Source organism: Melopsittacus undulatus, chromosome 2 (genome assembly GCF_012275295.1).
Source record: "Melopsittacus undulatus isolate bMelUnd1 chromosome 2, bMelUnd1.mat.Z, whole genome shotgun sequence".
NCBI lineage: Eukaryota > Metazoa > Chordata > Aves > Psittaciformes > Psittaculidae > Melopsittacus > Melopsittacus undulatus.
Window position 1 is genome coordinate 42,398,371 of NC_047528.1, and position 15,552 is coordinate 42,413,922.

The 15,552-nt window shown below is 37.6% G+C and overlaps 1 protein-coding gene across 1 annotated transcript in view; it reads right to left on the reverse strand.

The window, feature by feature from the left end:
- MYCBP2 (MYC binding protein 2) overlaps positions 1-15,552 on the reverse strand; it is a 182,924-nt gene that overhangs the window by 103,436 nt on the left and 63,936 nt on the right. The window contains exons 18-20 of the mRNA XM_034074633.1: positions 10,189-10,296; positions 5,362-5,481; positions 4,866-4,947 (exon numbers count right to left, since the gene is read on the reverse strand). Of these exons, the coding sequence (XP_033930524.1) occupies positions 4,866-4,947; positions 5,362-5,481; positions 10,189-10,296 (310 nt within the window). The remainder of the gene's footprint in view (positions 1-4,865; positions 4,948-5,361; positions 5,482-10,188; positions 10,297-15,552) is intronic.

Sequence of the window (15,552 nt, forward strand, 5' to 3'; positions counted from 1 at the left end):
ACCACGGTCATCTAGTGATTGCTTAGCAGCTGATGTGCAAAAAGATGGGTTGTCTGCATATTCTGATTTTGACTGAATTGCAGGTAGAACATAATCTGAGAAAGTAGGAGGAAGGAGAGGCACTGTGTTCAGCAGGGAAGGACAGCTATGTGAACATCCAAAGATGTGGAACAGAGGAATGTAGCATGAAGACAGGTTGACAACTTGAAGGAGGGGGAACACAGGTATACAGGAAGAAATTATTGCTTTGTGGTGAATGTAGCTTCCAGTGGGCATTTCTAGTGGAGATGGAGAGTGAAAAGCTGCACAAAATCTGGTAGAGGATGCACAACATAACATTCATATACGCAGTAGCCTTTTTTGTACTACAGGCACATGGGTTTGGACATCAGTAAGATTATACACAGACACACAGAGCAAGTTCAGCAGCACCAACGACAAAATATCTTAAAACCAGAAAAAATGTCACATTTGCCTCCCATAAACTTTAAGGAAGCTCAAAAAAGCACTGATGCAGAAACAAAATATAGTTAAGAACTAATCCAAATGCATTCCTGCTAAAGGGAAATACTTATTACAGTTTTTTTCTTCCTCTCCCTCAAAATTCTGATAGTTGCAGGCACAGAATTACCAACCCTATGCTTTAAAAAAAGAAAAAAAAAGCTGTGCATGAAATTCCCTTGGTAGCAGCAAAACAGAAATGGACAAGCAACTAATGTAAAGAGGCGTTGTATATTATCCTCTTAAACAGCTCTTTATAAAAGCTAACTCAGTTTTTAGAATGGCCAGCTACAGTGTATCAACTAAAGAACTGAAAAGGAAAAAGCTAAGACACTCAACTATGTAAAAAAAATAAAGTGAAATTACAGAAAAATTGTTTTCACTTCATGAAAGGAGGATGGATCTTGAAAAATACAGTAAGTCAGTTTAACTGGTGTATATGGAATTTAAAACCTGCAATTTCTCTTTCCCTCTAAAACTCAACACAGAATAGCTCAGACAAGACTTAACAGTCTGAGAAACTCTTTGAACAAAGTTTTGATAACTAGGGTTTCTCCATTTGAAAGGGAGAAAGGAAGAAGCTGTCTTTTGGGATGAAGTTTAAAGACACACTGCTGTCAAATCACAGATCCTTTGGCTTCTGGATATGGCACAGATCAATCACTAAAGACCAACCTCAACTATACAGAAAGTAATCTAAGATGTCTTGGGAAAATGTAAGATTGCTGAATGAGAACCAGCAGATACATGTGCATCAGCTAATTCAGGATACCACAGAAGGTCCAAATGCATTATGGCTGTCCACACCAAAACTCTCTTAAATCCTGAAGGTAAGCATTCCTAGGAGCAGATGTGGTCTTTGAAACCTCGTAACTGTTTGGACAATTGCTGTCCATAGTACTTATCCAGGCAATAGCTGGCTGCCTGCTCCAGAATGATGTCACTTGGGGCAACTGATCCTAGAGCTGTTGCAAATTCAGTTTCACCATGGGCTGTTACTTTGTAGTGGGTAAAAGGAAACCAGTAGTGACTTCTGCCAGTTGCAGGCAGAGTTGGACATTATGGAGTTAAAAAGAAAATTTAGATTTTTTTACATCTGAGGTAACTGGAAGTCTGGTGAAAGATGTCAATAAGACCCACACATAAGAATTAAGTAGTCGGATGATGTACCTATAACATGGCCCAATCAAACAGAGATGATGGAGCACCTTTTTTCCTAGAGATTAATTGGCTATAGTGTCTACACTTCATCTTCAAACAGAACGTGGCTGACTGTCCATGGAAGGTCTGCTCAGTTTTCTTCCATGTTATCGCTGAACCTTCAGAAGCAAAATTACTTCAGGATTGTCTTACTTCAGGTGTTCCATTTCTTGAGCTTCACTGCCAGATCATATTGTTGTTAACGTAGTGCTGAAGACAACAGTTTGCATAAGAAATTCAGGCGATATTTGAACATTAATAGAAAGATCCTAGAGTTTTAAGTTCCAGCTTCATCAGCAACAAACAGGCCTTTGCTTACTTGAATACAATATATGCTATTTTCCACAAAGATTACATTCTGCAAAGCATTTCTTGCTTCCACTTTCAACCCACCAGCATCTAATTTGATGAGAATATTAGCAGAGACTGACAAATCCTTCATGTAGCGAACAGCTCATCAGCATCTGCCTCTGTGGATTTTACAATAGAAAGCCCACACAGACTAGTTTAATGGCTCCAACATACTGGCAAGGAAGATGGACTCCAAAGAAATAGATCACTTACATTTTTAAGTGGTCCATCTGTGGATGGCTGAAGCGTTCGCTGGAGAAAAAAATAAAACCACTTTGTGCATATTGCTTTTTCCTCCACACCATTTCAGTTCTATTAATGGTTTATTAAGAATCATATTGTCCTGTTCATATGATGTTTTGTTTGTCTGTGTGCACAAAAAAGAAAGTAGTAGATCCTTCTAGGATGTGTAATATGTCCCATTCCTACTGAAGTATGGGGAAGAATTTGTAGTGTTTACCACACTTTAATAGAGAAGTCCAAAATCCTCAATTAAGGAGAAAGCCATGCCGGGACAGGTGCACAAAATTCAAAATAGTTAAGCATTTACAAGACTTTAAAAAAGAAGGTCTCACTATTAAATCTTTACACTGCAAGACAGAAGTCTCTGAAAAGGTAAGTCATCAATCGCTGCGCAGGAACTTCCATAATTGCTGCATTTGGCAATGAAGATTGCTCACTCAGATGAAAATGAGAGCTTCTGCATTTTTCCTTAAAGTTCTCGTTTTCAGGGGTCCCATATTTAGATATACTAGCTAGGCTGTCTAAATATTGGTTCCTTTTTTTTCTTTCTTTCCCTCTCTCTCAGAAATACAGCAGAGTATCAGTTCCTGGATTCAGAAGATGATAGTCTTCCTGAAGTCAATACAAGCAATGTGACACACTGCATGACTGACATACCACTGACCTGGCTGGAGCTGGCCATCTGAGCACCACTGCGTCCCAACTGAGGTGGAACTCTGCATAAGGATTCCCTGTTTCCTTCTCTGAATCCCTTACTGTGAGGATAGAGGAGAGATCTCTACTTAAAGCTGGAAAAAGAAGTACATCAATGAGGAAATCATAATTTGAATGAGTACGCTAAACAGCAAAATAGTACTACAGCCAGTTCTCATGCACAGGACATACTCCAAATTTCTTCAAGGCTTTTCTCAGACACTCTCTAGGGTCTGCTGTAGAATGATATAATAGTCAGTGCCAGGTCGTTTGTACCTCCTCAGCTTCTAGGACTGGTCAAGCATTATCTTTTGGTACAGGATGTTTCATGTTCTCTTCTAGGATCTCATTTGGAACTACATTTGGTCTCCATCCAGTCTCTATCTAAATAAGCAACACCCGAAATTCTGATACAGCAGATAGTTCCGATGCCTTCAGAAAAGCCAAGCGATTTCATCAAAGTTGAAAACAGACAACAGTGTTACAAGTACAAATGCCACTGTTATTTGTACCTCTTCAGACTTTTAACACAAAACTGGCCTTATTCTACGTAGTGACCTGAACTGCCAGCTAAAAGCCACTGTAGCTTGGAACAAGTGTCCAAGAATTTCCAGGAATGAAAACAAGGGTACTTATCTGTGATATGGCTCTACCATGGGCAGAAATGCAGACTGCGTTCACCAGCCCAATGCAAACTGAACAGGTAACAGTTTAGACACTAGCATTATGCACAACTGTCAATACAGAGTAACACTTCTGGCAAACTTCCTTCCTTCCTTCCCTCTCCCCCTTCTGTTTAGTGAAACCAATGAAAATTTTAAGATGATGAAGATTTCTTCAGAAACTTGACAAAAGAAATTATTTAGAAGTCTCCAAAGAGATTAGGAGGATAGATGTTTAGTCATTTTCATCTCACTACTAAAAGAGAAATGACAGAACTGAAGGTAACAGATGCTCCACTCTGCCTTTCACGTAAGGATACCACGCATTACTGGACATACGCAAACCCTTAGCGATTTCCCATCTTACGTGTTATACAGTATATGTATGTATCCACGAACAACATTAATATATTTCCTTTTATAGCAGGACATTGATTTTTTACTTTAGTGTGTAGGTTAAGATGCTAAGGATGAGATACTAAGGATGAGATTGAACTTCACATTACAGACACCTATATTTAATTATGTCACTGTAGTCAATGGAGATCATGCTCATGAAGTTTACAGAGCTACACAGCATACCTAAAACAGTTAAGTAGTGGGTGATTAGTCAAATAGCTCTCCGCACTCTGTTGACTTCTCTATTTCTACTGACAGCAAAGAAAGCACACATCACTCTCATACTGACATCCATAATAAGTGTCTATGAAATGCAGCTGAGAACCAAGCTTAGTAAACTTACTTTGGAGAGTAATAATAAACAAAAATGAGATTTTATCATAACTAAACTACTGTCAATGGTGTAACAGAAACAGGTTAATCTAGGTTTACAATATCATACTATTATAATTATTGCATATGCAGTATTTTATAGAAATAATGAAACTTAATGAGATTTCAATGTAATTTTCATATGTAGGGAGAATTAAAGAGACAGAAGCATTTCAACCCAACTCATTTATCAAAGCTCTGATAATAACTTTATGCAAAAGCCTTTATGTATTAAATTATACAGTACAACAGTATTGTTACTGTATCCATATCCAGAGGGGTCTGGAAAATTAAGTGCAGAACAAGAGCTTATCAGCTTCATTTGGAATATATTTGAGTTTTCATGCTTGCTACTACACAACTATTCTATGATTCTATGATTCAGCCACTTTTTATGGAGCAGTACATCAATACACAATCACATCCTTTTAAGTACCAGCTCACCTGGAATTAACATCACCATGTCCAAGCTGCCCATGCTGCCCATATCCAAATGTGTAAACATCACCATTCTCCATCAAAACCACTGGAAAACAAACAAGAATAATATCTTTGACATGCCCATGTTAATATTGTATTGCACCAGTGCTGGTTAGCCTTTCTGAGCAGCACAATTAATGTTCGCTACTGAAACACTAAGATTCCACAATCCTTCATAGCTGGCATCTCTATAAAGGGCTAGAACAGTGTCATGCAGATGTTTCCAAATGACTTAAAATTGTTTAAAAGCTCTAATGTAACTCAATATATGATGCTCATAGTCCTCTTCAATGTTGAAGGACAGTGTAGCAGCCTACAAAATGATACTGCAACCTTTCCAAACTTTATCATTCATGTGTACATCCTTATTGAAAATTAAACACAAAGCAGTGAAAACACATATGAAAACTTAAAAAACCCCACAAACCTATTCTATAATTAACATTAATTTGTTTTTTACCTGAATGATGAAATCCACAACTGACTTGCATAGCTCGCAGTTCACAGTCAAAGCGGACAGCCCCTGGTGGATAGGTTGTGATTTTGCTGGCATCCTTCTCACCCCTCTCTCCACTTCCGTCTATAAACAAAACTTAGTTATATTCCATGTTATAACTAAAAGAGTTATATTAGAATAAATAGAACAATTAAACTCCCCACCCTGCCTTTAGCCAGGCATGAGAAAGAGCTTGCAGATGAGTAAAAGAGACAGCTCAAAACGTGGTATCAAATTAGATGCGAAAGACGACAGAACCTCTACTTCTAAACAACCTACTACAAACTCACACATTGGAAAATATCACCTCTAAAGCAGAAATTTCTGAAGAGTGGGCAGAAATGACCAGCAAAACAGGAAATTCAAACCACTTCAGAAGTCTTGCTTAATGACTACCACTTTCATAAGTAAAAAGCCCTGTAGTTAAACTTGATAGACACAGCTTTTTGTTTTGGGTCTTTTTAATTACTTCTTGTTAATAAGCATTTCACTTGACTCCACCTTGGCCACATAGCCCTTGTTTTTTGTTAACTAACAACGTAGCTCATTTCTAACAATGTCAACATGCTCACTACTAGCATGCCTGTTTCCTATCAAAGATGCATTTTTAGACATTGTCTCTGTGATTTCTTTTAATATGAAGCGTGTTATTGCTTATGGTCAAACTGCTTTTACATCAAGATTTAAGCACTAAAGTGACAAAGAATTGTATAATTTATAAACTTACTGAAAACCACTATCTTCTCCAGAAATCAGAATATTTAAGTCATCTAACAATTAAACCATAATTAAAATACATGGTCACAGGGTCACATAGGAAGGTGGTTTCCCAATAGTAGCTGGAAACCAACCTGACAGAGAAACAGACAACATGCTCATCACCATTAAAACACCTATACCTGTGTAGAGAGTGGGCAATGAAAGCTCTAAAAAAAGTGCATTTTTACAGTGAAAAAAATCTCATGTATGACTTTAGTCACACCATCTCTACTCAAGAGAAATGAGAGAAAAAAAAACAAAAACTGCTTTCAAGGAACAAAGAAAGATCTTATTCAGTCTCAACAGCAAGTAAAGTCATAAACTATAAATCAGAGTTCTGCTGGGGAAAAAAAAAAAGAAAACACAGCAATAAATGGAAAACAATTTGTTAGTTTCCCGAGTTGCAGTAAGGGGGTGATGGTATTTCACTTCTCACTGACCATCTCTGAAGAAAAGAGAACATGATTCTAAAGGCATTAAATATATTTCTTCTTCTCAAAGATGAAAAGTTGTAATGCAATATGATCATACACAAAAAAATAATTCTTACAATAACTGTCTCTTTAGACCACATAATTTTACAACAAATCTCTGTTTAGTTCAGCAGCAATTACCTAAGTAAGGCATATCAGTCAACTTACTAGTTAACACCTGTGATGTTAATATGCTGATTAGGTATGCTTGTGAAGGCTGACATACTCTCACATTCTCCAAGTCTCAAATTCCAAAAAAGTGCCTGTCTAACATGTGTCCTTACTAATGGCAGTGCGTAAAAGCCTACCAAAAAAAACCAGTGGCTCTGAAACATTTTTGTGCAACTTCAATCTTCTCAAGCAAAGAGCACAAGTCTTAAGCGATATGCCTTTAGTTGCATTTTGAACTTTTTTTTGAACACTTTGCATACAGAACAAGACTATTGGACTATGGAAATGGCAATACAGAACATGCTGACATACTCCAGTATCATTTATTTCTATTAAGTCTTAGGCACAAGTTTTCATTGTCAGCTGTCTTTCTCCCATAAGTGCTTCAAACTACCCTTCAGATGCAGTATTTTACAGGTAAAAAGTAAATTCCAAGTAGATTTTACTGAGCATGTAATAAGTTTGCATTAGCATTTGAAAAAATGGTTCACTTCTAGCTTGTTCCATCAGTGCAGGTTCACTTTCATGTAGCCTTTAACCTTTTGAGGGTTCTGGGTTTCATATTATTTAGAACATTGTTTTCCCAAATACAGGAAAAAAAGTGGTATTTGCTTGCAGAATCTTAACAGATTCAAGGAGCTTACTTCGGTTTTAATTGCTATTTCACTTCTACAGTTGAGAAAATTATAGACTTCCATCAATCTTTTTTTACTCAGATTGCTAGTGATGAAGTCCATGGGGATTGGAGACACATACTGGGAATTCACTAGCTCATTGAAGATTGAGGATGAAGCACAAGGTCATTTTCTTCTTAGTACTCAAAGCACTCCATGAATACCAAGAAGGTGGTATCTACTCCTTTCTATCTATATCTATAAAGAAGGCACAGATATAGACCAGAAAGATTATGATTATGCTTGATATGTATTTTTTATAGTAGCAAGGAGTTTGATGCACAGACCCTGTAAGAGTGAAATGAGATGACAATAGCAGGCTTTCCATAAAATGGGTATTTTGATGAAGTTGAAGGAGCTTTCAACTGAGCAACTCAAAAGAATTCCACAAATTTAAAATAATGTAAATTTGATAGTATGTACAAATACATATAAAATACACTCTTAAAATCGGGCCACAATTGTAAGCCCTGAAGGAGCTGTTCACATTCAAGTTTAAGTATCATTACAGAGAAGTTCTGCAGCTTCAGAGAAGCAAGAACAGGTACCACCAAGTTTAGTACTGGCCTCATCAATACTACCAGTCAAAATAAATTTTCTTTGCCCAAAGATCTTGAAAGTCTGGTTGGTGTGAAGAGTTACATGACTAATTTAGCAGAAACATCTGAAGTAAGAATGGAAAGCATCATATTCAAAAGTAAAACAAAAGAACATGCTGATTTCGACATCATAGTATGCTGTTACTGTAGTCAGCATCCCCATTTCAGACTGCTTTTGCATTCTATGTATAGTAAGAGAGGCATGCCTTTTAGGATAAGGTATACCACTTATCTTTTTCACAATTCCCACCTTTCCCATTATTTTGATAACATCCCACCTCACCAATTTCCCTTTTTTCCTTTGGAAGCTCTTCCAGAAGTTAAGAGGCATTTCTAGTTTCTAGTGGAATTTATGGTTGTCTTTTGAGAAGCAGTCTTCTGAGGCAGAGGAGGATGTCAAAGTTGACTTGTAAGGATGTTACAATCTTCCTTATGTGTTTAGCATGAGACACAAAGAACTAAAATAAACATTTCTTCGCATATCACTTTCCTCAACAAAAAATAAATGCTCAGTTCTTCAGAGCATATATGACAAAATTTTTCAGCACAATACAGATCTTCAAATTGTTCTTGTAACTCCAAGAAACAACGTAAACCTCTGACTGACACTAATGAATATACCTCTTGTAAGGAGAGTTGAGCTGAAAGCTGAGAAACTACTAATACATACCAAAAAAGTACAGATATACACAGAATGAGTATACTCCTTTATGCATTTGCCTATAAGCTCAAGGGCTTGCAAGCAGTAAAACCAGCAGTAGTACCCAGCTAAAGAATACTGGTCATCAGCAAGCTGTCACTCAAATGACAGCATTTAGGTTCTGTATGTTGTGTCTTTCAGCATCCAATCTGTCCCAGGGAGATTGTAATAGGATATTCTATTTAATCCATCAAGATTTAAACCTCAGATGATAAAGTTTTCCAAACAGATTGAACATATGTTATGCAAATAGAAAGGACCAGATTCTGCTTTCATTTCTGTAAACTTAAGATGATTTCATGATCCAGTATGTTCATAACTAGGTAGACCTATCACCCACACACTGAAATCAGATTCCAAAAAGCTTCAAGCTGTCACACAGTTTGTTTGCATACATGCCAAATACTACCACTAAGTTTCACTATTTCAACTGAAATGGCATTCCAACAATTCTTTTCATACTTAGCTGTTCTTCAGAAAATAGTTGAAACTTCAAGGCCTTCACCATTTTAGGAGCTTTCTGCTTACTTCGATCAGGTCTATAGTCAGTATTTTACATATTTATCCCTTATATATACATATATACAGACATGGCTATATACAAATATGCACAAACTACAGACAGATGTGATACAGCTCAACTTTAATAAAATCAGCTGATTTTTTTTTTAAATGTACTACATCTTCCTAAGTTGGGGGTGGAGAGAAATCACATCTGAACAAATTACACCTTTAGAAATTCAAGGTACAATGAAGTGGCTTTCCAGACATACAAAACCATCAGGAATATCAAAGACACCCCCTTACATACATTCTGCAAAAGAACATTTAAATCAAGAATATTGCAACATAAAATCTGATTTGCATTTTCCCCATTCAAAGCTAGTGAAAAAAAAATAATTTGCTATTTACATTATTTTAAATATTTAATTTGTAAAAGAGGCTGGTTAAGAGATAACACCAATGAGAAACTGTGTGCTAGAATTAACAAGCTGGAATTGATTCATTAAAGCAATCACCCCAGACACACAACACTAAGGTTCAAAAAACCAATGCAAAAGCAATGCAGCAGTCCAAGTCACTGGAAGCTGTTTAAGTTTCATACAGTGAAATTAAAAAAACTTACGAATGAGACAACTTCAGAAATGAGGAAAGACACACAGAGAGACAATGCATATTCAGGAAAAAAAAAGGAAAAGAAAAACAAAAAATGATGCAGACTATCAAACATTTACACTTTTAAGAAAAGGTCAACATTTAAATGTGTTTCTTTCTCCTCAGGTAACAAGATACTAACAAGAGAAAAGGCAGAACCCATTTTGTGCAGTTCTTTGAGAAGACAGATTCAGCGCACAGAAGAAGTGACTGGGAAGATGGGCTTGTTTCCACCCTAGCCAATAAGGAAGACCAAATACCTTTGTGCTTGTCCCGTTTATGCTTTAGCTGTGCTGGATGGGGTCTGATTCTGGCTAGAGCCTGTTCTCGATGGTTCATAAAAATAGGACCAGGAAATACAAGGGGGCCTGAGGAGAAACATTTTGCACATGCATAGGAAAGCTCACAAAATGGAAACAGTGTGTTAAACAAAAATCAAACAAAAAGCAATGAAACAAATGAATAATAACTGTATAATAATCTTGTTTTCCTAAATTTGAAAGACTAAACAAACGAAAGTTGCCATTTCTATGCAAAGAAACAATAAATATCCCACAGTGACAGTTCTACGTGAACTCAGAAGTATGGAACTGTACTCCAAGCAATGAAAAAATGTACTCCAGAACCTTGTGTTTTACTCCAGTGTAAGAATTGTACAAATTTGATACGGAACACCAAATACTGTCTTTAACAGTTAAAAAAACTACCATGACTAACATTCTACAACATTACATTCAAAATAGTGATTTGGAGCAGTCTCATCATATCAATGTAAAATTTAAAAACGATAACCATTTGTTTTTAATTAATACAGTTAAAATGACTTATAAAGAAAATAGCTACCCAAAAGCATCTGTTTCATGAAGAAAATTACTCAAATAATAATTATTACTTTTTCCTTATTTACCACCTGTAAATTTTGAAGTCTATTTATTTTAAAATACTACCCATCTATGGGAAGATCTTCAAGAGAAGATTTGTATTTGAGGAGAGCAATGGTATATGTATTTACATTTTTTCCTAGACTACTTTTTCTTTCTAAAATCTAGACCCAAGCAGTGCTGTATGAAGTTTATTTGAGGCTGATTATATGTACATCATAAACCAGCAATTTCTTCCTTAAACCTGGATTTTTCATCTATTGTAAATGATAAGCATGCCATCAAGAATTTCTCTGGAGGCATCATCTTCTTCCAGAAGTCTCATATTCAATAGAAACCATGAATCAGGATCAGCTAAGTCTGCCAAGTGCCACTCTTGCCACTCCATGGGCCCCCAGACCTTACTTGTATATCCAGTCCCTCTCCCCTGCCTCTGTCCAAATTTCAGAAGAAACACAAACAAACAAACTCAATAAAAAGAAACCAAATCACCCAAAACACCCCAAATCAATATTTGTGTTATGATAGAAATAGCTTATGCAAAACTTTGAAAACAAGTATTCCTCATCATTCCCCCAAACCACTGACAGTCTATTTCCATAGCTGAACTTTATTAACAAATTAACATAGGCTAACTTTACATAAATGCCCACTGCCTCAGGTTTCCTGCTGTCAGCTTTCTACCTTCAGTTCCTTCACTAATAGTAAACAGTACAGAAAGAAATTTATGCGGAAGTTAGGCCAAACTTATCCAGTTATAAAACATTCTGATGAAGAAACTTGTATTCACACACAGTTCCCAAATTTTAGCATTAACTTAAACATGTTTTCTTCTGTTGGATTTTTTTATAAATCCACTACTGTCCTTCAGTTTTGAGATTCATACATTGGTTATGTAAATATATATGTACCTACGTGCACATGTATTAGCTAATATAATGCCCCCAAACCTCATTAATCATGTATGCTTCACATGCAGAATAGATTTTTTTGTTTTAGTTCTAGCATATTTATCTGGAATCTCTTTAACCAAGAGTAGGTCCCCTTGTTAATTAAGAACTGCTTCTAATGGCTAAAGGGCCATAGTTTGCCTTTGTTTTACCTTCAGTAACCACAAACTGAAGTACAACAACATAATTTCACAGAACTATACCTGCTGGCCAACAAGGACAAAAACCTACAGCTTTCTCTTGAAAGCATCTTTAAAAAAGTCATGTATGGGTTTGATACTACTTCAAGTAAAAAGTGTAGTGCTTTTTGATTGGCTTTGGTTTGTTTGAAATACTCTGAAACAAATATAACCTCCAGATCCTAAAGGCATCAAAATAAATATTTAACTAGAACCATAGAAAGAAGCTGTACTAATATTTAATGCAAAAAAAAAAAAGGATTTAAAGACACAGTTCTGCTGTATATTTAGGTGTATGTTCTGCAATGGATAGAAAATAGTGTAACTGACAAACTGATCCGAAGCTTATAATGGCTTCGGCAGATGTTAAACAGATTTATGTGATACTCAGCCCACATTACTGAATTAAGTGAATCGCGTACACTTCAGAAAAATAAAAAACCTGCCCAAATACAGACAGGCTTAGATTATATAGTCTCAAAACACAGAACCTTTGATTAAAATTAACAGATCTCCTGTGGGTTCTTTGGTTGTTTTGAGTAAGACTGATGGAAAATTATTTTCCCTTTCTGTAAAGGCATCAAAAGCTAAACCTTGTTCTTCTGGTTAATTACAGATAAAATTTGTAATCTCAAGGATGATTACCTAAAGGTTTCTACATCATACGTTAAGAAAAAGAAGTAGTGAAATATCACTGAAGCACCATCTTAAGAGCTATTTCTTTGCTTATTAGTATTTTCTGCTTATTAGCTAAATATTTTTTGTTTAAAAAGACATTTTCACACTATCCAGCCTTCTGAAAAAGTTATCTTTTAAATGGTAAGCTGAAATTTTTGACTACTACTAAATTCTGTTACTTCAAATGTCAGTCTGAAAAAGTCATAGTAACAGCTTTCAAGATTAGCTTACTCAGTAATGGTCAAGTTAGGTTTATTACATTAACTGTATTTGTGGCCCAGGGATTTCTGTAATCCATTAAAGCATAATTTAATGGACTAAAGACTAAAAAACATAGGTGTTTCTTAGAAAGGAAAAATAACGTATGTTAGACTGTTCTGAACATTCTAACATACAAAATTTCCTCATTAGCACTGCATAAAGTACAACTGCTCCTACACTCAGCTCCCACTACTCTTATCAAGCCCTAAACCAGCTTGAAAAACAATAAACATTTCTTCATATGGTACATCAGCTCCTTCACTTCTCACCAGAACAGAGGCAGTAGAAAACTGAGAAGCATGCATCAATAATTATGCTGAGCTAGTATGAATTAGCATAGAAGATGTGATGAATATAGCTGGCTTTATTTCTCCAAAGGTCATACATCAGACTCAAAAATGTGGCATTGATTTTAAGCCCTCCTCACTGCTCATCCCAGCTATTACGCTAGAAGCAGAAAGAAGCAGCTGAGTGAAGCAGCTATATCCCTGTCACAGAATAGAAGCAAAATACATGAAGTCACTGCATATACTTGTTGCACTGCAAATGCAAAGAAATATAAATAATATTAAAAAATCACAGAGTTTTTGAAACTATAATTTTATTGTCCCGAACTGAAACACTTTTAGCCACTGTTCATTTTAACAAATCTAATTTGTCATAAACCATTTTTTACCAGAGTGAAGTAACACAAATAACTCATTGTAAACAAAAATTATTTACTGCTTACAATTCTGTCATAGCAAATGATATCATAATCTGCTGTGACTCATTTCAGGTGATGAGTTAACAGAGAGTTTGCGGGTGAGGGTTGAAGGGAGAACAGCGATGGGGGATATTACTGTGGGGATCTGTTACAGACCACCTGATCAAGAGGACTCTGTGAATGAAGCATTCTACAGATGGACAGAACAGCATCAGACTTGCAGGCGCTTGTCTTCATAAGGAACTTCAACCACCCTGATATCTGTTGGAGGGATGGTACGGCCCAGCACAAGTAATTCAGGAGGTTCCTTGATTGTGTGGAAGACAACTTCCTTCTGCAAGCAATAAAGGAGATGACAAGGAGAGGTGCCATGTTGACCTCGTGCTCACCAACAGGGAGGGGCTCATTCGAAATGTGACTCTCCAGAGCAGCCTTGGATGCAGCGATCACAAGATGGTCGAATTCGAGATCCTCAGGACAGTGAGAAGAGCGTGCAGTAAGCTCACTGCCCTGGACTTCAAGAGAGCAGACATTGGGCTCTTCAGGAATCTGCTTAGTAAGGTTCCATGTGATATACCCCTAGAGGGTAAGGGTGCCCAAGACTCTTGGTTAATATTCAAGGATCACCTTGCTACAAGCTCAGCAGTGTTGCGTCCCAACCAGAAGGAAGTGCAGCAGGAGGGCCTGGAGACCTCCTTGGATGGATAAGGAGCTGCTGAGGAAACCTCGAGGGGAAAAAAGAGGCTTATAAAAGATGGGAGCAAGGACAGGTGATCTGGGAAGAATACAGGGATGTTGTCCGGGAAGCTAGGGAACAGGTTAGGAAAGCTAAGGCCCAGTTAGAGTTAAACTTGGCTAGGGATGTGAAAGGTAATAGGAAGGGATTCTGTAAGTACATAGCAAATTAAAGACACACTAGGGACAATGTGTGCCCTCTCCGGAAGCTATCAAAAGAACTGGCTGCATTTGGAGAAGGCTGAGGTTCTTAATGACTTCTTTGCCTCAGTCTTCACTGGCAAAGGCTCTGACCACACCACCCAAGTCTTGGAAGGCAGACGAAGAGACTGCGAGAATGAAGACCTTGGGCCCACTGTACGAGAGGATCTGGTTCGAGACCATCTTAAAAACTTGAATGCCCACAAGTCCATGGGACCTGATGAAATCCATCCATGGGTTCAGAAGGAGCTGGCGAATGAATTTGCTAAGCCACTGGCCATCATATTTGAAAAATCATGGCAGTCAGGTGAAGATCCTGATGACTGGAAAACGGGAAATATAACCCACATTTTCAAGAAGGGGAAAATGGATGACCCGGGGAATTACAGACCAGTCAGTCTCACCTCTGTGCCTGGCAAAATATAGGAGCAGATTGTCTTGGAAGGCATGCTAGGGCACATGGAGAATAACAAGGTGCTTGGTGACAGCCAGCATGGCTTCACTAAGGGGAAATCCTGCCTGACCAATCTGGTGGCCTTCTATGATGGGGCTACAAAAATGATGGACAGGGGTAGAGCAGCTGATGTCATCTACCTGGACTCGTGCAAAGCGTTCGACATTGTCCCACATGACATCCTTGCCTCTAAATTGGAGAGACATCAATTCGATAGGTAGACCAGTCAGTGGGTAAAGAACTGGCTGGATGGCCACATGCAAAGAGCTGTGGTCAATGGCTCAATGTCCAGCTGGAGACCAGTGCCCTTCAGGGACTGGTGTTGGGACCAGTCTTGTTTAACATCTTTGTCGGTGACGTGGACAGCGGGATTGAGTGTGCCCTCAGCAAGTTTGCTGATGACACCAAGCTGTGTGGTTCTGTTGATACGCTAGAGGGAAGGAATGCCATCCAGAGGGACCTTGACACGCCTGTGAGGTGGGCTGATGCCAACCTCATGAAGTTTAACCATGACAAGTGCAAGGTCTCACACCTGAGTCAGAGCAATCCCAGGCACAGCTACAGGTTGGGCAGAGAAGA